This window comes from Chelonia mydas, chromosome 1, assembly GCF_015237465.2.
Source record: "Chelonia mydas isolate rCheMyd1 chromosome 1, rCheMyd1.pri.v2, whole genome shotgun sequence".
Taxonomy (NCBI): Eukaryota; Metazoa; Chordata; order Testudines; family Cheloniidae; genus Chelonia; species Chelonia mydas.
In genome coordinates, this window is record NC_057849.1 from 40,587,043 (window position 1) to 40,614,173 (window position 27,131).

Below are 27,131 nucleotides of genomic sequence, written 5' to 3' on the forward strand. Positions count from 1 at the left end.
TTCACAAGGAATATTTGAGTTACTTGGACTCTATTCAAAATGAGGCTCATAGATCTCTCATCTAGGAAGATTCAACTCTTACACTGACTGGCGTGAAGCAAGAGGAGCAATAAGTCTACCTTTTCTGTCTCCCCTCTATGGAGCTGGGAGAGGATCACAGTCAGAACAAGAAAGGTTCTCCCTGTCTCTGACTATTGAGACTGGAATAGAATCTGGTCTAAAAAGGCACTTCCTTCCCCACAGTTCTCTGCAGTTTGGGAGGAGGGGAGTACCACAACAGTGATAGGCCAAGACTACCCTCTCACTTTTACTGATGCACCATTATTTTTCAGATATGTTATGTGTGTTTGCTTGAGATATGAGCAGGGAGAAAGGGAGGGGAAAAAAAAAAAGAGAAAAACAAGATATCCCCTTGTAATCTATCTATTTGTCTATCTATCTATCTGGATAGCCAGTAGAAACATACATATACGCACACATTATCTATCTATCTATATATGAATAAAAAAATATGGCCAATACTTCTTTTTTTAAAACAGGTGTACCAGATAAACAGAATGCATGCCCACAGCTCACATTCCACATGTTAACTGTTCTAGTATGATGAGCATTTATTCAGTTTACAGGTTTCAGAGTAGCAGCCATGTTAGTCTGTATCCACAAAAAGAACAGGAGTACTTGTGGCACCTTAGAGACTAACAAATTTATTCGAGCATAAGCTTTCGTGGGCTACAGCCCACTTCATCGGATGTATAGAATGGAGCATACAGTAAGAAGATATACATATGCACACATACAGAGAACATGAAAAGGTGGAGTAAGAGGCTAATTAATTTAGATGAGCTACTATCAGCAGGAGAAAAAAAAAACTTTTGTAGTGATAATCAAGATGGCCCATTTAGACAGTTGACAAGAAGGTGTGAGGATACTTAACATGGGGAAATAGATCCAATATGTGTAATGACCCAGCCACTCCCAGTCTCTATTCAAACCCAAGTTAATGGCATCTAGTTTGCATATTAATTCGAGCTCAGCAGTTTCACCTTGGAGTCTATTTTTGAAGCTTTTCTGTTGCAAAATTGCCACCCGAGTTAAAATGTATTACATGTATATTTGTATTAAAGAGTTCTTTCTAATCTGCAAAATCTTTGCATCTGGTCCTTCTAATAAAACCTGTCTCAAAGTTAATAAACTTCACTTACCTCTTCACATATGCAAAATTTTTCTGACTTAACATAAAACTATTTTGGCTCCTATCAAATACAAGCTGTCAAGGAGAGTAGAGATTTAAGCTGAGCACCATAAAACATGCAAAAGGAACTGCTACACCCTAATATCATTGTGATACAACTTCCTGTTACATTAGTGGCATTCTCAAACTTTTGGTTACAAGTGCGATTTTTTTAAAAGCTTGATGTTAACACTTCTACAGATTTTCCAATGACCTGATGAAGCCATTTGTTCTTTTACTGAAGACAGACATAAGCAAACCTTATGCTGACCATTAATTGGTATTTATTACTACACAAGAATCTTTAATCTAGACAAGCACCGAGAAGAAAAACATAATAGTATCTTGTTACTGAAATATATGGTTATAGTGCTTTATATAAGCTCCACATTGAATAATTGGGCATAGACACTCTCCCTTTACTATACATGCAGAACTCTCATTGACATCCATGACAAGTTGTTTGCGTGCATGCATGTGCTTATGGAGAAGAGCGGTCTCCATTGGTTCAACAGAACTGACCATTTTGTATATATTTAATGGTTTACACTTGGCATGGAATTCCCATTCTGTTATTTCAAAGGTGACATTACAAGGAATTCCCACTCCTGTCCTGTGTCATCCAAGAGGGAGGGTGGGAAGGAGGACTGATAAGGACAGCAGCAGAAGTTTAAAACTAACGCAATCCTGGTTAGTTTCATTCTGGTGCTCTACAGAGAAGTGTGCTATGCAAAAGCAGCAAAGGCACCATCCACCACTGCTGGACACACTTGTACAGGGAGAGGGTGGAGAGAAAGGAACGAGAAATTATCTTTGCTCCCTGCCCCAGATTTCCCAGCACAAGAATGCTCCTGGGCAGCTCTTGAGCAAAGCATATCCCAGAACGGATGGACCCCCCCCCAGTGTCGCACAGCAGCAGCATAGCAATACCTAGTAGAATCTGGTCATTTTCACTAGCAATGATGCTGCCCCTCTTGCCAGCAGCAACATGGGAGACTGGAGACAAGAAAAAGAAGTGGAGCAGGGATAGACACAGGGAGAAATGTCAACACAAAAGAGTTCAGGAGTAGGCTTGGCCTCTTGCCTTCAGCCCTCAGGGGAAAGCTGTGACTCACTTCATTCTTTAGCAGCCAAACTGAAACAACTGAAGGCGTTCTCTTCAACCATGTGGGGTCAGAAAGTGTGATATGTGGCCTTGGGGGAGGAGCGGGGGGAGGGAAGGAAGGGAAGGACAGAGAGGGGTAAAATGTGATCCTGGAAGATCCTAAAAAAAAAAAAAGAAAGAGAGAGAGAGAAGAAGAAGGAGAAGAGAAGAAGAAGAAGAAGAGATTGTAACAAAAGGAAAGGGTAGAAACAAGCACACACTATCAATATCCAAAGGAAGGGAAAGAGAAAGGCTTAATTCCAAACTGGGATGGGAGGTGGGAGCACAGACACGACACTGGTAGCTGAAATCCTCAGATATGGGTTTTATTTTACCTGCTGGAGTGTGTATCATTCAGCAACACACTCATTTGATAATATATTTGTGATCCCCCCGCTCCCCCCCCAAAAAATGAAATGAGATCTAGTCCTTGCCAAATTGCAACACTGCTAGTGAGGGCCCACATGCCATTGTTTAGGTATTTCCTACAGAGCAATCCTACAGACCTGGTTTAACAGGTCTCTTTTCACCTACTCTTCAATTTTCACTCTTCTTTTCTACTTCTAGGGAAAAAAATTAATGTCTTTCCATCCTCACCACATTGTACTACTCATGTGCTCAGATCCCAAAATTCTGCACCCACTGCCAGAGGGAGGTTTTCAGTGACTGCTTAATTCTGCGTGCCCGTCCCAACAAAAAGGATTTCTGCATAAATTACATTTAGTGTAACAGAATCAGTGTCAGTTGTGAGAAGGCGAGTAACCGTTTTTTCCTTAACTGTTGTCCTTCGAGATGTGTCGCTCGTACCCATTCCAATCAGGTGCGTGCACGCCACATGCACAGTTGTTGGAAAGTTCTTCCCCTAGCAGCACCTGTCCGTTTGGCTGTGGAGCCCCCTGGAATGGCGCTTTCATGGTGCTCAATATATGACCCCGCCAACCCAGCGCCTCCTCAGTTCCTTCTTGCTGGTTACTCTGACAGAGGGGAAGGCGGGTGGGTTTGGAATGGATATGAGCAACTCATCTCAAAGAACAGTTACGAGAAGGTGAGTAACCGTTTTTTCTTCGAGTGATTGCTCAGATCTGTTCCAATCAGGTGACTCCCAAACCTTACCCAGGCGGTGGGGTTGGAGTTATGGAATCGCAGACTGAAGCACTGCTCTTTTGAAAGCTGTATCATCTCTGGCATGCTGGACGATGGCGTAATGAGGTGAATGTATGTACCAAGGACCAAGTTGCTGCCCTGCAGATTTCTTGTATCAGGACCTGGCCCAGAAACGCTGCAGATGAGGCCTGTGCCCTCATGGAGTGCGCCATAAGTGCCGGGGCTGGTGTCCTGGCCAGCTCGTAGCACGCGTGGATGCAGGACGTGATCCAGGAAGACATGCTTTGAGATGAGACCAGTAGGCCTTTCATGCAGTCAGCCACCGCTATGAACAACTGGTTCGATTTCCTGAACGGCTTGGTGCATTCAACATAGAAGGCTAATGCTCACCAAACATCCAAGGAGTGCAACCTCTTGCTGATGTGATGGCAATTAGGAAGGCTGTCTTCCACGATAGGTAAAGAAGGGAGCAAGTTGCCAGCGGCTTGAATGGGGGCCCCATTAATTCAGAGAGGACCAAATTAAGGCCCCACACAGGTACAGGCTGTCTAATCTGGGGATGTAGCCGATCCAGACCATGGGGAACCATCCAACCATGGGGCTGGCGAAGATGGAGCGTCCAGAGAGTTCGGGGTGGAAAGCTGAGATAGCCGCTAGGTGTACCTTTATGGATGACACTGCCAGGCCTCGCTATTTCAGGTGCGGAAGGTACTCCAGAATAAGAGGTAACGGCGTCTGAGGTGGGGGCATATGACGCTGGTCACACCAGCAAGTGAACCTCTTCCACTTCAAGTATGTGGCCCTCGCGGAAGCCTTTCTGCTGCCGAGTAAGACCTCCCTTACCTGCTCCAAGCACAGGAGCTCCATAGGATTCAGTCATGAAGCTTCCAGGCCATGAGGTGGAGGAAAGGGAGGTCTGGGTGATGAAGACGACCGTGGTCCTGAGTGATCAAGTCGGGGAGGAGCGGCAAGATGATGGGAGTGTTGAACAACAGATCCAGAAGCATGGTGTACCAGTGGCGTCGCGGCCACGCTGGGGCCGCCAGAATTAGCTCTGCCCCGTCTCTGCGGACCTGGAGTATGACTTTGTGCACGAAAGGGATCGGGGGAAAGGTGCAGAGCAGACGGCCTCCCCAGGGTAGCAGGAGTGTGTCTGCGATTGAGGGCAGGCTCCTTTTCTGGAAGGAACAAAACACTGGGCACTTCCTGTTGCTCCGAGTGGCGAACAGGCCAACCTGGGGAAACCCCCACCACTGGAAGATGGAGCGAATGACATCCGGCTGGATGGACCACTCGCGGCCACGGAAGGATCTGCTGAGGGGGGTCCACCAGTACATTCTGGGCTCCTGGCACACATGATGCTTCCAGATGAATGGAGTGGGCTGTACAGAATTCCCAGTCTCCTAACAGAGGGGCAAGGACTGGGTTCCACCCTGCTAGTTGATGTAAAACATTGCAGTAGTGTTGTCCATCAGTACTGCCACGTGCTGGCCTTGCAGATGAGACTGAAAAGGCCTGGCACGCAAGTCACAACACTCTGAGCTCCTTGATATTGATATGGAGAGAGAGCTCGTCCTGTGACCAGAGGCCCTGCATTCGGAGATCTCCCAGATGTGTACTCCAACCTAGAGCTGACTCATCTGTAACTAGAGATAAGGACAGCTGAGGGGGACTCCACAGACTATTCGAGCACTGAGCTCACTAGTCCCAAGCTGTCATGCCCCGAGCGGTGGGTCGAAGTGAGCCACATCTGTAGAGGTCTAAGTCTCAGCCTGGCATGTCGGACCATGTATGTGCAGGGCACCATGTGACCGAGGAGACTGAGGCAATTCCTTGCTGTAGTGGTCGGGTACTCTCTCATGCATCGAATGATGCTTGCTGTGGCTTGGAATCAGGACTCCGGCAGGCTTGCTCTTTCCTGGACCGAGTCCAGCACTGCTCCAATAAACTCTATCCTCTGGGCCGGAGACAAGGTGGACTTGTTCACGTTGAGAAAACCTAGTCTCTCAAAGGTGGATGTGGCCAGGACCTGCGACTCCACCTGTTCCTCTGGTGTGCCCCCAATTGTTGAGGTAAGGGTATATCTGTACCTGCCTTCTTCGGAAGAAGGCTGCTACCACCGACATGCACTTGATGAACAGTTGTGGGGCTGTCGACAGGCCAAAGGGAAGGACCCACGAACTGATAATGTTTTTGGTCTATCATGAACCTTAAAAAGCGTTTGTATGCAGGATAAATTGCTATGTGAAAGTACACGTCTTCCATGTCGAGGGCGGTGAACCAGTCTCCCGGATCCAGAGAAGGAATAATTGTGTTGAGGGAAAGAAGTGGAGGAGGCGGTGTGAGATGGCAGTGAGCCAGGGTTCTAGAATGCAGGGAGCCAGGTCCAGGCGTGGGAGGTATGAATCCCTTCTGGGGAAGGGGGTGCAGAAGTCCCATCCAGTCCCAGTCTCCCTGGTTTGGAGAGGGGGATGGAGGAGGAGAAGAGATCCCATCCCGTCCTGGTCTCTCCAAATGGGTGACTGGGGAAGAAGGGAAGAAGACGGCAGACAGAGGTCCCGGTCTCTCTGTTGGGATATGCACTGGCCACTCTCTCTCTCTCACCTGGGTCCAGTCCTTGAAGGAGGACAAGGACCGGTGACAGAACTGCCAGAAACTGGCTAGAGCTGGGGCTCTAGCCCCCGAGACCCACCAAGCCTGGCTCCCCACTTCCCAGAACCCCAGGCTGCCATCTCCTCATTCTTTTCCACTTCCAAGCCTGCTCTGGAAGGGGAGATGGCGGCTCAAGGACGTTCATGTGAATTTTTAGTACTTCTATGGCTAGAGGTAGGGGAATGTGGAGGGGGTGGCCTGGGCCCCCTAGACGCTCCCCTCCGCACCTTCCCTCCCCCATTGCACTGCTGAGTTAGTGATTCCCCCGCACCCCAAAAAAGAAAAAAGCAGCCTCTGCCAAGGGGGAGAGATGAGTGGAGAAATATTACTTTCTTCAAAAAAATGTAATCCAAGACAGAAAGATCAAAGGATCCTGGAATGCAATAAAAAAAACAAAAACAAAAAAAACTTTGTAACTGAATTCCAAGACCTCAATGTAATAAAGATGACAAGATGGTCAGCTTGATACTCTTAGATATATTAGAGTTCCCACAAACATCTTTTATCTTTCCAATTCCTTGAAAGCCACCATAATTAGAGTTTGAAGGGGAGAGCCGCCCTTAAGGAATGTTCAGGTATTGGCACAGCGTAGGAGGTGTGTGTTTGATTTCAGAGGCATTTGTAAAGGTAAAGTGAGCTGTCAGAAATTCCGTACGTCATGAATCATACTGCTCACCGCAGACCATTGCAATGCGTCATTTTTTAAGTGCACGGCGTAAGAAAAATTCTGAACTACTGTTGTTAAGAATAAACTACATACACAAACTATAGCCAGGGAACTTCACCAAGTGAATACCAGCCATCACCAAAGTAAAATAGAACAGTTATTTAACAGCCTGCATTTACATAATTTAGAACAGAAAACAATATTCTTATGTCAAGGTTTTTTTTAATTCTGAAGTATGGCAAGAAAAAACCTAGCCCCTTCAGGCTGATGGAATGCATCTGATCATATGCTCAATTGCATCTACTTGCTACAACTGAAAAACAATAATTGCCTAGGGTGATTTCAAGTGGCTTACTGATCTGCAAGAAGTCTCTCCACAATCTTTCTCAGTGATTGAAAGCTACACTTTCAAGCCCAGCAAGTTTTGTTTAAAAGGGGACTAGTATATTAGTAGTGTTTTTGACTACATGCTTTCACACTGAGTAAGGTCATGCCTTTTGCAATCAAGTTTTACAAGTTTTGAAATTATTTGATCTGAAATATTTGTGATTCCAACTCATATGCTATTTGTTTAAGTAATGTCTACAACAGTCATTATTTAGCAAGAGTGACTCCGTTTAGCTGCCAGGTTTGTAATTTGTTAAAAGGGTTATGGTTAATATAAAATAAAGTTAAGATCCAGGGTGAAATTCTAGATCCACTGAATTCAACAGCAAAGCTTCCACTGAGTTCAGTGGGACCAGGGTCTCTCTCCCAATATCTTAAGCACCACCAACTCTGGAAATGGGCATATTATGCCATTCAGAATCGAGGAATCTAAACTTCAATTTACAGTTATAGTGATGCACCCAACATCAGTTATTAATCAACTTTAATACTAACGCCATCTGAAAATCTCTTACCAGCTGTTTTTACAAGCAACACCTAAAATTACAGAAACATAAAGACATAGTTATTTTACTAATTCTCCAGCAGTCAATTTTCCCTTTTTGTCGTTCTTTCACACAGCAAGAGAGAAAATAAAAAATAAAATGTGACTGTGATCTGAATCTACTTTTAAATTTTTTTTAATTGAACAAATGTCAACTGGATGGTACCAGTTTAAAAATGCATCATCTTGTTTCCTTCCCCAACACATGCTTGAATTCCAATCGATTTTTGAAGTGAGCTTCTCAAGAGCCGAGAGATAAAAACCCTTGCTTTATGCCATCTGATGGCTTGGAAGCTCAACTTTCAAATAGTATTAAGCATTTCTCTCCATCTCCATAGGTGCTGGAACTAGGCGTATGGGGGGTGCTGTCGCACCTCCTGGCCTGAAGTGGTTTCCACCATATACAGGGTTTAGTTTGGTTCAATGGCTCTCAGCAACCCCACTATACACATTGTTCCAGCACCCCGGTCCATCTCGATAGGTGTGTTAATAACTGCTGCTAAGTTGAAAACATACTACAGAGGTACCTAGTAGTGGACCTTAAAAAATTCCTTTTAGTACTGGTAGATTGTTTTCTAACACTGGTCCTGGCTCAGTGACCAGAAAGAATGAAAATGTTGATCTTTGCACCCTCGAGTATAGTCCAATGGAAGTAGGGTTCCTCTGGAACACAACACCAAACCAAATTAGCCCAGATCTATTGTGAGAATGAAGTTCTTCAGACCATTATGATGAACATCACACAACATTTAGGTGTTTTCAAAATCCACCGGACACCTTCGATTAGATTTACTGATGGCAAATCACTGACTTCAGCTACTGATCATTAAGTAGCTGGTTAGTATTTTATACAGTGAGCAGGAGTAGGCTTGCTGTATGGGAAAGTTAAGAGGGACACCCCCCCTTTGGGCCATTTGAGGCCCAGCATTTTTCTATTTTTATAAAAATCGTTTTCTAAATCCTTGTTTCCTGTGTATCTGTAATATTAGCTCCATCTGTGGTTTATTTAATTTTTTAACACTCACTCCTGGCATGGATTGGGAAAGTGGCATGTAACATCCTCCTGACTGGGCAAAGGCAGGAGAAACCACAACCTTTCTTTTCAGGTGAGAAAAAACCACTGCAAAATATGCATTCACCACCTCCAGATTAGACTCCATCTGGGCTGAACATGACTCCCACCAAGGAGCTATTTTCGTGCCATGCACTTATTAGTCAGTAAAGGCAGGAATAAAAACACAAGCTTCACTGGCTATTTATTTGGTTGAATTTAGGGGCCTCATTTAAAGCAGTTAACAGAGTCCAAGCTACCTCAGCGAACTCCCATCCATTCCCAACCTTCCAAGACATGTATGCTTCATCTAGATTGGACTGGGTAAGAGTATGGGATGCACAGACAGAGCATTTTCAGAAACAGGACACCAGTTGTGGAATCCCTAACAGGAGATTATGTCGAATCTGACCGTGATGATGTTCAGGTCTAACTGCTATACTCATCTGATATGGCTGCCGCTAGTAATGGCATCTTCACAGGACCAAGCCACAACTGGGGAAACTGAATGGAAAGAAGTGAAACACAAGGAAGGATCAGGGAGAGGAGGAAAAACCACAAACATGTGCTCTAGGATCTACGGAGCCTATGAGAATGTGACCATTTAGAGCACAGTCAGAGCTGACTTTAATTGTTGTACAGCATTTCAGGTACCTCGTGCCAATATCTGAGACCTGGTATATAAAAATAGTTATAAAAAATTATATATACACAGTATACTACACTGAACTTCATGAAACATTTTTAGCCATAAGTCCCAAAGCATTCTGAAAGATATGCAAGGATCCCTGTTTATAGGTAAGTGAAGTGTGGTTAAAGCAAAAAGTTTTAGAAGTCTGCACTCAAAAGCATGTGTGCATGATGTGTCTTTGTAAATACACCCAATCTGTATGTACAAATCAGGGATCCCACTGTGCTCATTTAACCATCGCTCATTTATGTGCATCAAGTGTTTGCATTCAGAAGTGCCTTAGGAACTTCTGAGTGCAGACCTTTCAAAATGTAAGCCTTCATGATACACACGCTCACGCAGCAAATCAGTGTCACATCCAGGAAGAGAACTCAATTCAGCATCTGATCCACTGGACTAGGTAACATCTAGTTGCTTCTCCCCAATCCTCCCATTATCATCTGGGTCTGCATCTTGTCTTCTCTCTACCCAACTTGTAGAACATAAGCTCACTGGTGCAGAGATTGTTTAAATATCTCTGTCCCGTGCAGCTCCAAGTAAATGTCAATGGTTGTTATTATGAATTATTTGTCAAGCAACTCCCCCCCACTTCAAGGAAAGTTTTAAGAAGTTGATAGTCTTTGAAAGGTGCCTTGAAGGTCAGTAAATACAAACTTTGATAGACAAGTAAGTGGAAATAAGGTTTGGAATCAAGGAACCATGAGAACACCTTGCCATTAAAGCAGGGGACTATAAAAACAAAAGTGTTTCTGCTTGACACACAAATGCCATTTGAGCATAAGTGGTAAAAGATGGTTTCTCATGCAGCCAGGACCTGAACCAGAAATAGAGCTTTATAAGACAAAATCAACACCTCAAATTGTATCCGCACACAAATAGGAAGATGATGCCAACTCCAGAGCACATATGTAAAATACTTCCAATGAAAGATACTGTTTAACACAGAAATAGCCACACTGTGTACTCTTCACCCCAATACCGCCCCTCTGTAAACCTGGCTATGCATCAAAGGGCATATTTCAGTTAAAGAGCCAGACACAGTCCCTTTCTTCTGGTTGCTTCCGAAAGTCAATGAGATTTGGGGTGTAAGTCACCAAGAGTAACATTTTCAAAAGCACCTAAGTCACTGACAGCTAACTCCTATTCAAGTCACAGTATGGCCAAACACTAGCTAAACCATTGAACTGCACGGCCCAGTTCTGATGAAACAGCTGAGTATCATCTATGTCTTCCAGGCACCCCCGCACACATCCTATTATTACTCCTACTGTGCCCATAGGCACACCAACAAGATAAATGACAGAAGTGACAGAACAGAAACCTATGGGACCCCATGACAGGCCATGGGACAGGTTAATGGCCATCCAATGCTACCCATTGGAATTACGCAAAGGAAGGAACAGATCCACTCAAGAATAAGTCATCTACCCTACTAAAGCCTCCAGCAACAGCAACCATTCTTCACGGCCAACAGCAGCAAAGGCAGCCGACACAGCTAGAAGAATCAGCAGCACTTGTCATTTGACAACATTTCCTTGGGTCAACCACCAACGGATATAATTTCCGTAGATTTATATATACTTGCTGTAAACCCAGTATAACATTACTTCCCCCCAAATTCATACGTACCTGATCACAGCCTACATTCACCAATTCCTGCAGCATCTGCCTATTTACTTCTGTGGAGGCTGAGGTGCCCGACTCATTAGCAAAAGGCAACAACGAATATCTGATTTCTCGTAGTGCTTTCTGATAAGGTCCAAACTTGGCTGTTGGTCTCATTTGCTGCTGCCTGGCAGCATCTTTCCCTATTAAAATTTTAGGGTCCAGAGAAGTTTCGCTGCCTGGTCCAACAGGTAATCCCTGACCTGACGATTTGGAAGGCTGCTTCAAACCTTCACGAATCTCTTGTAATCTTTGCCTGCTGTTTCCAGAATAAGTTGTAGCAGGAAAAGTCTTTGGCCTCATTGTTAATCCAGTTTTTTTTCAGCATAAATACAATCTTCTTTCTCTTTAGAATAAAGTAGTTTTAAAATAAGTGTTCCTCTCTTGATGATCCTTAAACAAATAGTTTCCACTCAATGTTTTAGTTCAGCTCAGTGTCTTCCTGGCTCCTACGGAGAATGAAAAACCCTGGAATCATCATTGTGCAAACTGTTTGTACCTGAAACAGAAAAGAAATATGAACTTAGTCTCACACATTTTTCTGCCTGTTTTAAATGATTTGCCTCTTAAGGGACTTCAACATGATGACAATGGCGGTTTACCCAGTGAAAGCTGCAGAACCTGACTATACCAGTCCTCAAAGCTGAACATCATTTAAATAAATTTCACTTATCTGTTTGCCATTCAAGGATTTCAAAGTGCTTTTGCAACACCAGAACTGGTCAACATTTTTCAGGTACAAATTTTTTTTAAATGTAAAACGCCCTTTTTTAGAAATTAAATTTTCACAGAAAATAGCTATTTCTCTAGAAATTTTTGATTTTCAAAAACCAAAAATATTTTCAGTTTTCAAAAACTGACAACCAAAAACCTAAAACTTTAAAAATCTCACTGTATTTAAAAAGCTTGGTGGCAAGTTTCCTGTATAGCTGCATAACTACAAACAGGCCAAATCTATCTTTTATTTCATCGTTAGTGAAGGGTACGTTCATGCGGAGGCTTTGTATGTCAAGATCTTGCCTGAAGAAAAATTCTTGTTTGTCTTACAATAGCTGAGTTATAAATCCCAGAAATGGAGATTTATAATGGCAATACTGACAACTCTAATTATAGCATTTCCTACTATTTCAAAACCAAGGTCAGCAGCAACAAGACATTCTGACATTCCACTTTAACATCTAAATAAATCTTGAAGATGAAGAACTTTACTCTCCTTGAGTAATACCTTCCTCCACTGGGTCAGGTACAACTTAGCGTGAGTAACGAATCTGATTCTTGCAGTCTAGGGTTTTTGCGTAACAATCTTGAGCAAAGGTGGCCAAATCTAAATTAAAATGAGTAGTGACAAAGAATAAAAATCCTGATCTGGAAACAAAGAAAGACTGCTAGTTTGTCAATCACAAATATGCTTACTCTGACACATGGAAGGACACTCAATTCAGTTTCTGAGCTCTTTGGTGGAGTATCTGTATCATCGTATGTCTTTATACAACTAGCACAATGAGGCTCTGACTCCGATGGGGGTCTCCTGTCATTACCATAATAATAAATATTAAATAGAATATTCAAAAGAAGATTAAAAGATCGACCACACTATCGAAACTGCTTCCACACCTCTGCAGCTGCTACTGTTTGGCTGAAAGTTTTAGCCCCAAAAGGAGAGTTCTTCCATAAAGACTATAACCCATCATTTTCACATGCTTATATCAAAGTGCCAACAGACCCTTAACTCTAGCTTCTGCTATTGTGAAAACTATAGTGTTTCTCATCTTGAGCTGGCTGCCAAAGAAGTACTGCCAGGGCTTTAAATCAAATGTGTCCTTTAATTTTGCTCACTGTCCCCCAAAAAGGGGCCAATGGAACCATCACAAAGCTTGGAAAACATTTCCAGATTTACACCATACATCCTCATCACCCATCATGCTGGCCACTATCCTGAAGGCCAAGATTGTCTGGACCCAAGATTGTTTGAAACCCAACACCACTCCCTAACTGGCAGAGGGTTCATTGCTGAGTGACATAAACTGGGAGGACTTGGCACAGAACAGAACACAGCGGCACCACACCATACACCAAGCCACAGCTCACTTGGAGGAGAACAGACGTGCTCATGAGACAGAAAAGCGACAAAGGAGGAAAGAAAGGGCACAACAGTCCAGCCAACAACTATGTCTCCACCAAGATCACACCTGTCACTTCTGTGTGGAAATCTGCAGGGCACGAACTGGGCTCCTCAGCCACTTAAAAACCCACCAATGAACCCCTGTGGCAGACATCATCCTTGCATTGAGGGATTGCAAAGATGACATAAAGCCTTTCCTCTTAACCATGGGCTGAACCCTTTTAAAATGGAAAAACAGGACACTGGAAGCAAATCCAAGTCTCCAGTATGACTGTGCATCTCTTTAAACAGTGGCAGCACTAACTAATCTGTTCAATCATAATACAGGAGTGACAGCCTCACATAATGTGTCACATGCCCCTCTAGCGGCTAATAAACACAGAAGATAGCCAATTACACTTATCGTCTAGAATTACACATTAGTTCAAGTAGTAGGCCTCTGTGCTTTGGTGCTAAAGGTCCTCGGTTCAAACCCTGATGATGATCCGTGGTAGGTTGTCACTATCTAAACATTTTTTGGTTAAAATTTAAATAAAAAATGTGCCTTAGTGGTTAGCCAGATGACCTAGTACCAGACTCAGGAATACGCTAGACAAAAGCTGGATTCAACCAGAGATCTCAAACTCTTTGTCCCCCAATTCTTGGTGGTGTCCTGAAATCCTTAATAATAAGCTGTTTGTGTCTAAATCTGCAATTAATGGTGGGAGGAAGTTTGTGATGAGAAAAAGGGTTAAAGCTACTCATCCATACTGTGACATTTCCTCCTAAACAACAATTCAATTATCGGTTGACAATTCCTGCTCAGACACACACAGTGTGGCTGCCAATGTAGTCAGGGGCGTGGGGAAGTGCACACAGGTTTCTGAGGGTAAGATTTGGTCCCCCTAAGGTGATAATAGCAGCTAAAATGGACTTTAATAAATAAAAGACACTTAATATTATTGAAGCCATTTTAGGAATACACCATAACTAAATAGTATTCCATAGATGAAAAATACACTTGCAGTCCAATTTATTACCCGGTCTTTCTTTTCCCTTTCCTGACAGCAGCCGATACCGTATGGCTGGGTTTAGGAGAAAGAACAAACAAGGACTTCTCTCAGACCCGGTGCCAATGTTCAGGCATGGGATGTGACAGAGAGGAATGCAATTCCTCCAACTCCTTGCAACCCAAGAATTGGCCTTTTGCTTATACAACATGTCTCATAGAAAGAAGTTTTGTGGCCCATGATCCAAAGCATGATTCTAATAATGTTGGGTCAAGTCAGCTGGAAACTTCTTGAGCTGTCTTTCTGTTTTAGCAGCATTAACCGAGTGATCAGCATTACATTTACAGCATGAATGAGAACAGCAACAGCAGCCACCAGATAACTGTTACTGTGTTTTATATTTTCCAGCAGAAAGAAAAGTTAACTTAGTATGCAAGATATGCCAAGTATTGGAATAGCATTTAAATATGACAGATCTGCAAAGGAAAACAAATTGTGTGTGACCTTCATAAATGGTGGACTTAGTTGTATTTTTAGGGGGGAAATAGCCGTGTTTTTTAAAAACCACAGAATTAAATATCAAAAATATCAATTTATATTTATAAGCATATCTGTACAGTTTGTACTATCCCAATTTTAAAAATTCAGTATCCTTCTAACATTCAACCTGTCTTTGAAATGAGTGCCCACCTCACGCCCATACAATCACGAGTAATCATTTTGCAAAATTATTTGTGTTTTAAATCATTCTGATTAAACACCATTAAGCTTCTTTTCAAAGAATTTCTGTCCATTACTAAGTTACGATACCCCAAATAAAAGTTAGGGTTACCTTCATTACAGCAAGTTAGAACAATTTTTGTAGAGTTGAATTTTTTTCTTAGTTGACAAATACTGTCAGAGTGGAATACTGTGGAAGTAGACAAACAAACAGATACATTGAATTTAAACTATATTCCCCACGCAGGTGTTCTGGACAACGAATGGCATAATAAAAACAAATTAAAATACAGTGAAAAGCTACCATCATTAATATGCAAAATAAAAAATAATGATGGGGTCTTAATACCAAAAGGAGGAGAGGAAAAAAGTTCTAAATGTGTCAAAATAAGAATGGTCACCAAAACCTTTTAAATGGAAAAGTAATTAGGTGTTTTATAGAAGAAATTAACAAGAATTATTTTCAGGGGATAGAAAGTTCCATTCTCCAAAGACCCAACGACAAAGATATAATCCCCTAACAATTTAAGGTGAGAAGGCAAAATCCCTAAAAGACAGGTGTGGTCAGAGCACAAGTACCTGTTAGAATAAGCCTCAAGGAGGAGGTCTCACAATACTTTAAAATAATAAATTATGAAGCAATAAAAGCCACTTTAAAAATCATCTGTTCCAGCTTTAAATTAGCCTGACACTTCAAAGGTGGCAAATGTAGAGAGTGCAGGACAGGTATAATAGGATTGTGGTTTTTCATACCAATGAGAAAAAACAACAAAACACACTGCTGCATTCTGAGCAAGCTGTAAATGACAGGAATGCCCTTCTGTGAGCTCTCTACAAAGGCAGCAATAATAACACCTTGCCATCCCAAGGGCACAGAATTAATAATTTTATTAAGATGATGTAAAATAAAATAAAAAATGGTACAGAGTTTAAGCGTAGAAGTTTCTGGTTATCAGGGAATAAGGTACGGACTATCAAGGGGTGCAAAATTCGGTTTAGGATCAGATGGGGTAAGGAATACACAATCTGCAATGTCCCCGATTGGGGGTAAAAGGTTAACGGGTCAAAGTACAGACATTGAGAAATGGGGGTATGTTGTTCATATAATGGCTATGTTCAGGTGTGGAGTATAATGAGTGGATATGATGATAAGGATGGATTTACCCTCATTTGCTGAGATTTAATGTTCAAGGGGGAGGGATAGCTCAGTGGTTTGAGCATTGGCTTGCTAAACCCAGGGTTGTGAGTTCAATCCTTGAGGGGGCCATTTAGGGATCTGGGGCAAAAACTGGGGATTGGCCCTGCTTTGAGCAGGGGGTTGGACTAGATGACCTCCTGAGGTCCCTTCCAACCCTGATATTCTATGATTCTGTTTCATGAGTTTATGGTTCCAGTTCATATGGTCCAATGGAAAAAGTCTCCTGGTCCCTTTCTCACAGTTGATGCACGATGTCGTTCCGGCTCACACCTCCACACCTCCTGGTACTGTCGGTGGCTGGTGATGTGTTCGATGTAGATGTCCCTGGACCATTGGATGGTGTCTGAGACCGTGAGGCACCGCATGAGCCATGCATAGCGTTGACCGATCCCACAGATCCGCAGCACACGCTCGTTGCAGGGGTCTCAAGTGCCCAGAGCTCTGACGACCAGGGCATCCATCTGCACCTCGTAGCCCTTCGCTCTCAGGGTGTCAGCCAGGGAGGCAAATTTTTCCAACTTACGAGCTCAGGCTTCGCAGAAGGCCAGGGTCCTGTTCTCAAAGGAGACTGTGACGTCGACGAGGATGATCTTTTTCTGAGCCTCGTTGGTGACTACCACGTCAGGTTGCAACTGGCTGTCAGTACCGGGGATGGCGCAGTTCACAGCAACCTCCCGCAGGCGTGGTGCGATGGCTTTCACCAGGCGGTTCTGGATGGCATTGTGGCATAGCTGCCAGGCTCTGGAGTAGGGCTTGCAGCTGCACAGGAAGTGGGGCAGGGTCTCAGTGGAGTAGGCGCACTTCCTGCAATGCCTGTCTCGGTTCCCGTGGTGGACGGCTCCGTTGAGCGGGACGCAGTTGAGCCGGGCACGGTGGATGAACCGCCAGTCGGCGAAACGGGAGAAGCTGCCCCCAGCGAGGAAGTGGTTGCTGGCATCCCACTTGCTGGTCAGTTCAAAGGCTTTATCCTGGTCCGGTTTATGCTTCAGGGTTTCCATGTAGAGTGAGTGGATGGCTGCCTTCAGGATCCTCTTCAGCATGCCCCTGGCGCTCGGGGTGACGATGGTGTTGTCGTCGGACCTGATCTGTGGCACCAGGATTCCCAGCTCCTGGCGCTCCTTGCACCACTCCCTGGGGCAGCCGATGCGCTTCCCCAGGCGACGCGTGGCATTGCGAGCGCGGAACCACAGTGAAGCGATGTTGCACCTGTCCCGTCCGAATTCGCCATCCAGGGAACGGCTCAGGAAGGTAGCGATGTCTTACTACTGTCATAAACTAAGTGAGACGCAAGCATCACAACTGAAAAATACCTCTGTGCCACATGGCTTTTCTGGAAAGGGTGTGAAGAAAAGCAACACCAAGATTCTTAACCCCAGTCATCGCCTTTCAGTCAATCCCCTCAACCAGCAGGAATAAAAACAGGGAGCAAGAGTAACCAATAGCAAGACTTCTGTTTGACCAGGGCTAAATACAAGCTAGTACTGACATATACAGCTGACAATATTGTTCAAGTATTCCTCCAGAGCAGACACCAAATCTGCATCGTCAACAAATGAGGCAGAGCTGTGTATCATCCACAGAATTAATTAATCCCCAGAACCATATAGAAACAGGGGGCTTTAGTATTGACAAAGGTATTGTTGAACAGCCCCACATCAAAAACACACAAGCTGATGGGTTCACTTTTGCTGGCCTGTCTATCCAAGAAGGGCATGTCCACAATACCCTCCTTCTGCCAGTGGTGCATGTTCTCACCAGGACTGCTTCCACTGACTTAAGAGGGGCAGTGCTGGAGGCTGAGAACCTGGGCTCTCAGCCCCACACACAGCTCCCCACTCCCAGCAGCCCAGCTGCCCCCCCCACCTGTCTCTTGGCTCCCCACCACAGCTGGGCTCCCAGTTCCGAGCTCCGAGCCCAGCACCAGCAGGAAGCTGAGAGCCCAGCGGGGAGGGGGCAGCAGGGCTTCCAGCGCCAGGGAGCGGAGAACCAAGAGCCAGGGAGCAGCTGGGCTCCTGGTGTCATGGAGTTAGGAATCAAGAGCCGGGGGGGGAATGAGGAGAGCGGAGAAGCCGGGTTCTGGGGAACCAGGAGGCGGGAGCTGTGCTCCTGGGCAGTAGGGAGCCAAGAGCCAGGGGAGTGGGGATATCTGAGCTCCTGGCGGCGGGGAGCCTAGAGCTTGGTGGGGGGAAGGAGGGGAGCCCGGGCAGCAGCTGGGCTAGGAACTGGGGCTCCAAGCCGGGTAGATGCAGACTGGCTGGGAGAGTGGAACCTGGGGGGCAGCCTGGCTATAGCTGGAGCACCCACCTGCCCCAGTGACAGCCCAGTTTTCTTGTAAATTTCATAGCCAGCATGGAGCCCTGAAATTAACAAGAATGACAGCCAGCAGCTGATATAAGTAACAGTGTCTACAAAGACACTGTGTCGCCTTAACTACACGGACATGAGCCCTACGCCTCTTGTGGAGATGGAGTTATTATGCCGGTGTACCTATTGGGTTCCGGGAAGTGGGCGGGCAGAAGCCCACCCACTGCTAAAGGGCCCCCCCCAGCCTTAAGGGGAGGATCTACAGGACCTGGAAACCAAGTGATTCCAGGGGACAACTAAGGAAATAACAGGGACAGGAGTGCGGTCAAAGGGATAAAAGAAGGGAGCCTGACGGGGACACTGGGCAGAGAACCCCGGAGAGTGCCCACTCCTCTTCAAAGGCGCCAAGGGAGCCAGTGGACGCCGCCCAGAGGAACTCTTTGGGGAAGTTCAACTCTAGACCCAAACTTTGCAGCTGGGCCCTATCTGTAATTGAAAGTCAGCTTGGCTGGGAAGAACTTGCTAAGGTGGCTGCACACACAGTTTCCATGAGGGGTGGTCCATGTATGGAAGAGGTGTAGCAGGGCACTTACATCGGCAGGAGCAAGGTTGTAGTGTGTACACTGACATAATTAGGTCACCTAATGCTGTAGTGTAGACCAAGCCCACGTATCTAAACCAGCTAGCTTAGAAGTTCTACTCCACCTTCTGAGTAAAATCCAATCAAAAAAGCCACATGCTGGTTCATCTGAGCTGGATCCGTATGTATGTTGGTACATCTTCCTGCCAAGCACAGTAGCTCATGACTTCTTTTTCTGGAGATGAGCCATAGGGGGGGTGGGGGGGGAGAGGAGGAGGAGGAGAAGGATGTCATCACCTATATATCAAAATCCCCACGTCATGCCCTAGGTACAGGTGCTCTGCCTACTTTCTTATGCCCATTCTCTCTTTCACTCCTTTGTCTTCATTCCTTTCCCCCTTCTCTGCTTGCTTTTTCTTGCTATTCTTATTCATTGTTGCTCTTGGGTTTTTTGCCCAGAAGACCCCAGACACATGCTTCAAAGAGCTCACTTATTTAGCCTAACAAAGAGAAAGTTAAGGGGTGACTGAATTAGTCTTGGTGTACAAATATTTAATAATGGGCTCTTCAATCTAGCAAAGAAAGGTGTATCACAATCCAATGGTCGCAAATTGAAGCTTGACTGAAAATAAAGTATAATTTTTTTAACGGTGAGAGTATTTACCATTGGAACAATTTATCAAGGGACATGGTGGTGTCTCCATCACTGACTATTTTTAAATCAAGGCTGGACGTTTTTCTAAAAGATCTGTTCTAGGAGTTATTTTTGGGAAATTCTATGGCCTGTGTTATACAGGATGTCAGCCTAGATGATCACAATGGTCCCTTCTGGGCTTGGAATCTATGGATCTAACTTTGCCTCCCTGTTCCTCTACTAACACAGGCTAAATGCTACTAAGGGGGAAAGGAGCATCAACTGGTGGCTATATGGGGCTGGGACACATGCTCTTGCAGATCAGCTGTATGTTTCAAGAGCAGAGACATCTGCTTGTCTATCTGCTGTCATCTACTTAGACTGTAAGCTCTTTGAGGAAGGGACTGTCTATTACTAAATATTTGTACAGCTTCTAGAAAAAGGGGGCATAATCTCAGGGTCTCTGGATGCTACCATAATACAAATAATAATACTGTGTTACCCACAGCAGCATATTTGAAGTGAGGAGTAGGAATGAAGGCAGGGTCATGTCACTTCTCTCACTCTCCTCTATCCCACTAACAGTACCATACAAAATTACTGTGAAGTCCCCATGGACTGGAGATTTGTACCCTGCCAAAACCATAAACATAGGTCCCAAAATAGCCAGAAGTTTAAATAAGTTAATTCCCATACTTATCCATCTGACATGTTCTATGCCAGTGATTATATCTTGTAAAGAGTTTATGCAAGACCTTACATTTCATTGTGCTGGTCATATAAGATCTCAACGTACTTTTCAAATATAATATTTTTCACTACACCCATTGTACAGATGAGATACAAAGAGGGTTCAATCAGGATTTTTCAAAAGTGGCCTCTGATTTTGGGTGCTTGACTTGAAATAGTCAAAACCTGAATTTCAGAGGGACCCTCCTAATTCAGTTGAAGTTCTGGGTGCTCAAATTCAAATGGTCTCAAGTTGGGCACTAAAAAACTGAGGTAATAAAAATGCTGGCCTAAGTGACCTGCTAAAAGTCACAAAACAAACAAGAACCCAGGAGTCCTGATTCCAAAGTCCCTTGTTCAATCTAAATCATCGAACTACACTTTCTCTCAACAGACAGAAACCCGAGAAAAAGCCACCTCAGGCATTGCACCAGCCCACCCTAAACAGAAAGTGCTCTAAACTGTTGTGGGGCTAAACAGCAGAGGTGACTAAACTGACCAATATCCAGTTAATTCGTACAGAGACCACAACCTCTTTAGGCAAAGTGCTGTGGTGAGAGCCCGCCCCAAAGTATCATCAAAACCTACCACACATTTCTACTCCACTCTCCTTAGCTGTCAAGCAGGAAATGGAGGGCGCCCAGAGGCCACGGGGACGGGCGCAGGCAGAGCCGGGAGAGCTCCGGGATGTAAGAGTCACACTCCGAGCAGGTGGGACGTGCAAAGAGTCAGTTTGGAAACGCAGCCCCCCCCCACCCCCGGGGAAAGAGCCAGGCACGTCCGCCCCAGAGCGACAAACCACCAGGCTGCTGCTATTCGGGGTAGGGGAGAGTCAGCTGGGGGCACTGAGGCCTAAGTGCGTGTCCGAGGCGGCCGGCAGGGGCCTCTCCCAGGCCGGGCTGTCACGTTCACGTCTGCTCCAGAGGCAGCGCTCGGGAAAATGTCGGAAAGTAACTGCGGATCACGGCTGCCAAGGGGGGCCACGTTCCCCGGCTGCCCTCGGGCCCGGGACAGAGCGAGCCCCCGGGCCCAGCGCTGCCGCTCACACGCCAAGGGAGCCCGGCTCCCCGCTCCGCTCGGACGCTTGCCCCGGGCGGCGCCCAACTTGCTCCAAAGTTTTCTTGTCCCTTTTCTTCCGGCGCGGACCGGAGCGCGAGGACGGGCCCGAGTCCGGCTCAGCCCCGGCCACCCGAGGAGGGCGCCCGGCGTTCCCCGCAAGCACAGCGCGCACTCAGCGGCGGCGGAGCCACTCGCCGGGCCCTGGAGCCCTTCCCTGGTCACCCCAGGGAGCTGCAAGCCCCCGGCCCCTACAGCCGCCGCCTCCACCCGGGCACTGGCCGCGGCTCTTCCCTGCCGCCCGCCGGACAGAACCGACTCCCCCCCCCGCCCCGCAAGCCAGCGCCGCCGAGAACTTCTGCTCCCCGCCCCTGGGTCCCGTTCTTCGCCACCCTCCCGGGGCGGGGAGCCCCCAGCTGCCCCTGCCCACCTCGAAGACACTTGCACTCAGTCCTGCTTGTCGCCCAGCAAGCGCGGGCGCCCCGGCTGCAGGCACGCCCTGGGTCCGGCTCTTCCTCGCCAGTCCCCCAGGTGACTCCTGCCCCCACCCCAGCGCGCGCGCGCCCTCCCTGGCTCCTGCCTTTGCCTCGCTCCAGGGCGCACCGACTCCCCCAGCCTCGCCCCGCAGCCCGGGCCGCTCCGGGGCGCGCTCTGCGGCTGCTGCCGGGACCCCCTGGAGCAAGCGCCCCAGCCGCGGGGCCCGCTCCCTGCGCGGACCTGAGTAGCCTCTGCAGGGGCGAGCTCCGGGCCCGTCCCCGGGGTGTCCCTGCCCTGCCCTCACCTCTAGTCCGGGGGGAGCCGGGGGACAAAGTGCCGAGCCCCCGCGTCGCTGTGCAGTCGCGGTCAGGGAGCAGCGCCCGGGCCCTCCCCGGCGCGCCTCTGCCGGCGGTGCCGCTCGCTCCCCATCTTCTCCGTCCCCCTCCCGGGCTCCGAGTGCGGCAGCGGCAGGACACAGTTGGGACATTCGCTACATTGTTAGCATTCCATTCGCGTCACGTGACCCGGGCCCGCGTCATTCCAGCCCCCCTCCCTTCACATACCAGCGGGGGGCGGGGCTTCTGCCGCCCGATCAGCAAGCGCGGGGCGGAGCCCTGGCGGCCCTGCCGCCGCCCGACTGAGGCTGGAGCCGGCTGCTGCGTCGCGGCGGGGAGAGAATTCCGCTGGGCACTGAGGGCGTAGGGGGGAGCCAGGCGATGGTGCCTGCGACACCCCGATTTCCTTTGTCCTCTTCCATACACGGACCATCCCTCCCGGAAACTGTGTGTGCAGCCACCTTAGCAAGTTCTTCCCAGCCTCGCTGACTTTCAGTGGCAGATGGGGTCCAGCTGCAAAGTTTGGGTCTGGAGCTGAACTTCCCCAAAGTTCCTAGCTGTTAGGAGAATGGTTTCTGAGTCTGGCCGTCACAGAGAGCGCGGCTGGCCCACTCTGCCTGCTTGGCCCTGGCCTTTGGGCTTGAGACTCAGGTTCGATTGGGAATCTTGGGGTCCTTCAGTGGACAGGGTGAAAATGGCATTGGACAGAAGAGAGGTAGAACAAAAGGATAGGGCCAGTTTAAGAGGGCTGTGAAGAAGAGTGAGGGCCTGGCCCACCCCTGGAACTCTGCCTACTGGGAACTAGCTGGAAAACAGTCTAATGTGAACTGGAGACCTATTCTTGTCTGGGGTCACATAGTGGCCAATGTATAATTATTCTCCCAGTTTAAAAAACAGCCATTTATGTTAAGGTTTAGTTAAATTATTAAAAATATTCTCTTGTCATGACACAGAGAAGTCTTGGAAACATGCTCGGAGGAGTTTTCAGTTTTCACGGTAGGTAGATGTGGTCACACGGTTCACATATGGATCGAACGGTCACACTTTGAATTCAACCCTGTTACAGAGCTAATGGTCAGCCATGAGGTGTGTATCTGAACATGTTTCCTATAAGTGCTAGAGTTTTTGCACTTGGGATTCCTGTTTAGTTTAGCCCATTATAAAGACCTGACACCAAGTTCAGATGGAGATCCAAATTCTCCTAAAACACTGAAGTGTTTCAATTTGGAGATTTGGTTCAGGCGCATCAAAACTGTCTTTGGATGGCATTGTGGCAGATATGGACATTAATAACGATCAGAAAGTAGTAATAAAAATAGAATTAAACAAATCCTGCAGTCCTGTTGCAAAGTCCAAGGGAGACTTCTTCATTCTGGATTCACTTTAAAGGCAGTGTTTTAAAGTCTCTTCTGGGTAGGAAGGATTTTGCTCTGCGAGTGTCTGTTTAATGGCCACTCCTGCAAATACTTAAGCACAGGGGTAACGTTACTAATGTCAGTGGTTCCACTGATTTGAATGGAATTATTTACATATATAAAGTTAAGTTTGTGCATAACTGTTTGCAGGCTGGGAACTATGTAGTCAAGGAAGTAAATATGTGAATAAAGTCACAAATACATTATGTGTTTGCAGGATCAGGCCCTATCTGAGAACATTTTTTAAATCTCACTTGTCTTCTGCTTTTTCGATTTCTCTCATCCAAATTGCCACCACAGCTTGAAAACCCCTATTTCTGAGGAGAAGGGAATTAACTTAAAGTGACTACAAACACACTGCCATGTCTCATAGGAAAAAGGTGAACAGAAATCGTTCAGTGTTTCATCTGAAGCGTTGCCAGTTACTTTCTATGAATTCATATCAGACTTTTAATAGTGTATTGAAATATAGACTGAAATATATTGGGGTGGGGGGGAAGGAACCCCTAACCTCAAGGGAGAGAGAGAAACCCATTAGGACAGTTCATAGCAGATTGCAGTATCAAAAGAGCATAGCAGGCTGAAGTGGTTCATTTTGCAATCTTCAAATACCTGCAAAACTGAAGTAAACTTTAAATAATATGAGAAATGCAGCATGGCTTCATTTTCTAAATTACTGCTGTGCTTAACCAATGAAGCATAGCAGTGTGATTGCCTAAACTAGGGTATTGCTCAATTGCTGGAGACCTTTTCCCGACAAAGCTCAGGCTGGCTTAAAGGGGCACTGTCACAATAAAAATCACATACTATACATAAAAATTTCCTTTACCTGAGACACTAATGTCATCTACATTTGTCATCTGAAAAAAAAAAGAATTTATTTTTCACCATTAACATAGTTTGCTTTCTTTTTGCATTTCAATCAATTTGGACAGTGAAACTAGACTGGACTATTTCACTTTCTATTTTTAAACAGTTTCACTTTCTGGATCTCAGGTACTAGCACAAAGCTGTTGTGCTTTGTTTTCCAACAGCAGAGCTGCACATGTGAGAGAGATGGGAATAGGGGGCAGGGGAGAGAAAGGTAACATCTACCTTGTAGAAAATGTCAGGACGACCTGTTACAAACTCATACTCTCAACACACAATTCACTTTTGCAATGACAATGAGACCAAACTATGTGTTAACCACATTCCTTAATAATGCTAGTCTTGGAGTTCAGAACACGGCTAAAACATGTTTTCATCCAAACTATACAGTTACTGAATGTATAAAGACCAAACCATATTTTAACAGAGGACTACTGCGTATTACCTAGGTTCCCCCTCCCACTACTGTTTTCCATAGTAGGATAGTAGAGTTATAGAGTAAAAATGGTATCATTGCACATATGAGAAAATTCATTTAAGGGCTAGAGCATAAGATAGTGATCTGTCCTGAGCAAGGGGTAATGTGGTTCTCTGCTGCTCTGGGTAGGATATAAATTGTGTCAGATCTATAATCAGCACAGCATGCTCCAGTTCCCACTTGATACACCTGTGCAGCTATGCTGCCAAGTGCATGGGTGAAGGGGGATAACCAAGACTCTGCTCCTTTCACATTCTGTTTCCTCCCACCCACCTGAACAGGTTTGGGAAGTAGTGGCTCTATGGAACTCTTCTGCTCCTTTAGGCCTGCCCATGATGAAGGGAGTTTTGTGCCCCATTATGTTCCAGTGCCACCATGCTAGCTGAGTCACAAATTGGGCCTTTTTAAACAACTGTATTGTATTTAAATTTCAAATCTTACTGCCAAAAACACATCTAACAGCCAAAGCTAAAGGAGGTAGATGAAATTTAAAAAAAATCCAAAAAACCACATGCTCAGTAGTGGGCCAGGGGGAATTGGATCACATTCAAACAAACAAAAATGATGAAACAGGAATTTGACCTGCAACTGCTAATTGATTTCTGCACATTTTTCCTCAAAGAGGATTCTAAGTACATATGAAATGGTTTTTGTGATGCAGAAACATTATCAGACTTTATGACAAATTAATGGACTTTTCAGTGTATTGATTGTACATGGAAAATGGAAAGACAAAAATGATGTGAAACGGGATGTTTGCAAGAAAGAGACATAAGTGACATGGTTAAACTGTTTTTAAACCATGGAGCTTGTGTTTAGTGATCTGGACAAGATATATACATTCTCTCTTCCATAGATGTTACCAATGGGCTCGATTCTGAATTCTCTGGCAGTGTAAAGGAGCGCTAGCGTGGGTGTAAATGTAATATCATAACCTTTAACAGCATCAACAGCCTGGAACAAGAGCATTTTGGCATCCATTGTGGTTCTCTTTTGTTTTACAGAATATGTAAAGAAACTGCAACGGAAGCAGTGTGATCTAATGGACAGGGCACTGGACTCAGGAGATAAGGGTGCTAGTCCTGGGTTTGCCACGGACCTGCTGCATGAGAGTAGGCAAGTCACATCAGCTGTCTGTGCTTCCGTTTCCCCTCCCACCTTTTGTCTATCTTGTCTGTTTAAATTGTATGCTCTTCAGGGTAGAGACTATCTCTTACTACGTGTTTTGTACAGTGCCTAGGATAATGGGACGATCTTGCCTGAGGCCTGTAAATGTTCCTGTAACACACATTACTAGTAATTAATCATTGATTCCATCTGGTTCTAGAATTTTCTCATTCTTCAGTTGTTCTGTGTTTTTCATCACCCAGTGTTAGCCTGATTCCTTTAGTATTTCTTATTTGGTTATTTCTTAAAATGTATGTTCACTTCTGGCACCTGTCTCCATCTTTCTTTGTGGACACAGAGATGGAAGTGGATTTTTAGCAAAGAATAACTTTTCTGTCAATACATAACTCTTATCTCTGACAGTTTCCAGGGGCCTCTTGTTCACTGTACTTGGAGAATAAACAAACATTTATTTCAGTTTATTTTACAGTTTTGCTTTCATTCTCCATTTTTGCTTATACTTTTTTATTTTGCATTACTAATGTTAATAGTGGATCAGTCTAGTTTTTTTCTCTGCACTTCTATAATACTTTGTATGTACTTCTTATTGTTATTCCTGATAGCACTTCCTTATCCATGAACACTGGCTATTGTTTATTGCTTTTGACCATATATTAATATACATGTAAATACATTTTAGTCCTCATATGGTTCTCTTCCATACATTGTTTCAGTCTTTTCCATTTCACTTACTGCATCCAGTTTTCTTCCACAATTTAATCTGTTGAGATTCTCTGCCTTTATTTTCCCTTTTGAACTAGTTTAGTCAGAAATACACATGGGGACAGATCCAAATCCCACTGCAATCAAAGCTTTGGATCAGACCCATTTATTAAGTATCATTGTAGTGCCTACAGCCCCTAGTCACGAACAAAGACTCCACTGTACGAGGTGCTGTACAATCACAGAACAAAAAGACCA

At 45.4% G+C, this 27,131-nt stretch overlaps 1 protein-coding gene and 1 long non-coding RNA gene across 5 annotated transcripts in view; one reads left to right on the forward strand and one right to left on the reverse strand.

Annotated features, from left to right (window-relative positions):
- LATS2 (large tumor suppressor kinase 2) overlaps window positions 1-22,471 on the reverse strand; it is a 70,762-nt gene extending 48,291 nt beyond the window's left edge. Inside the window, exons 1-3 of one of the 4 annotated variants that reach the window (XM_037890946.2) lie at window positions 22,250-22,386; window positions 15,080-15,157; window positions 11,101-11,635 (exon numbers count right to left, since the gene is read on the reverse strand). In XM_037890946.2, coding sequence (XP_037746874.1) covers window positions 11,101-11,439 — 339 coding nt within the window. In that variant the 5' untranslated portion in view covers window positions 11,440-11,635; window positions 15,080-15,157; window positions 22,250-22,386. Of the gene's footprint in view, window positions 1-11,100; window positions 11,636-12,361; window positions 12,456-15,079; window positions 15,158-21,898; window positions 22,016-22,249 lie in introns of those variants that run through there. The other 3 variants (XM_037890953.2, XM_043530571.1, XM_037890963.2) reach the window with 3 other exon arrangements.
- LOC122463142 lies at window positions 21,742-26,600 on the forward strand. Its single transcript, XR_006286201.1, has 3 exons — window positions 21,742-21,999; window positions 23,234-23,276; window positions 26,048-26,600. It is a non-coding gene; the product is annotated as an uncharacterized LOC122463142 (long non-coding RNA).
- The last annotated feature ends 531 nt before the right edge of the window (window positions 26,601-27,131 follow it).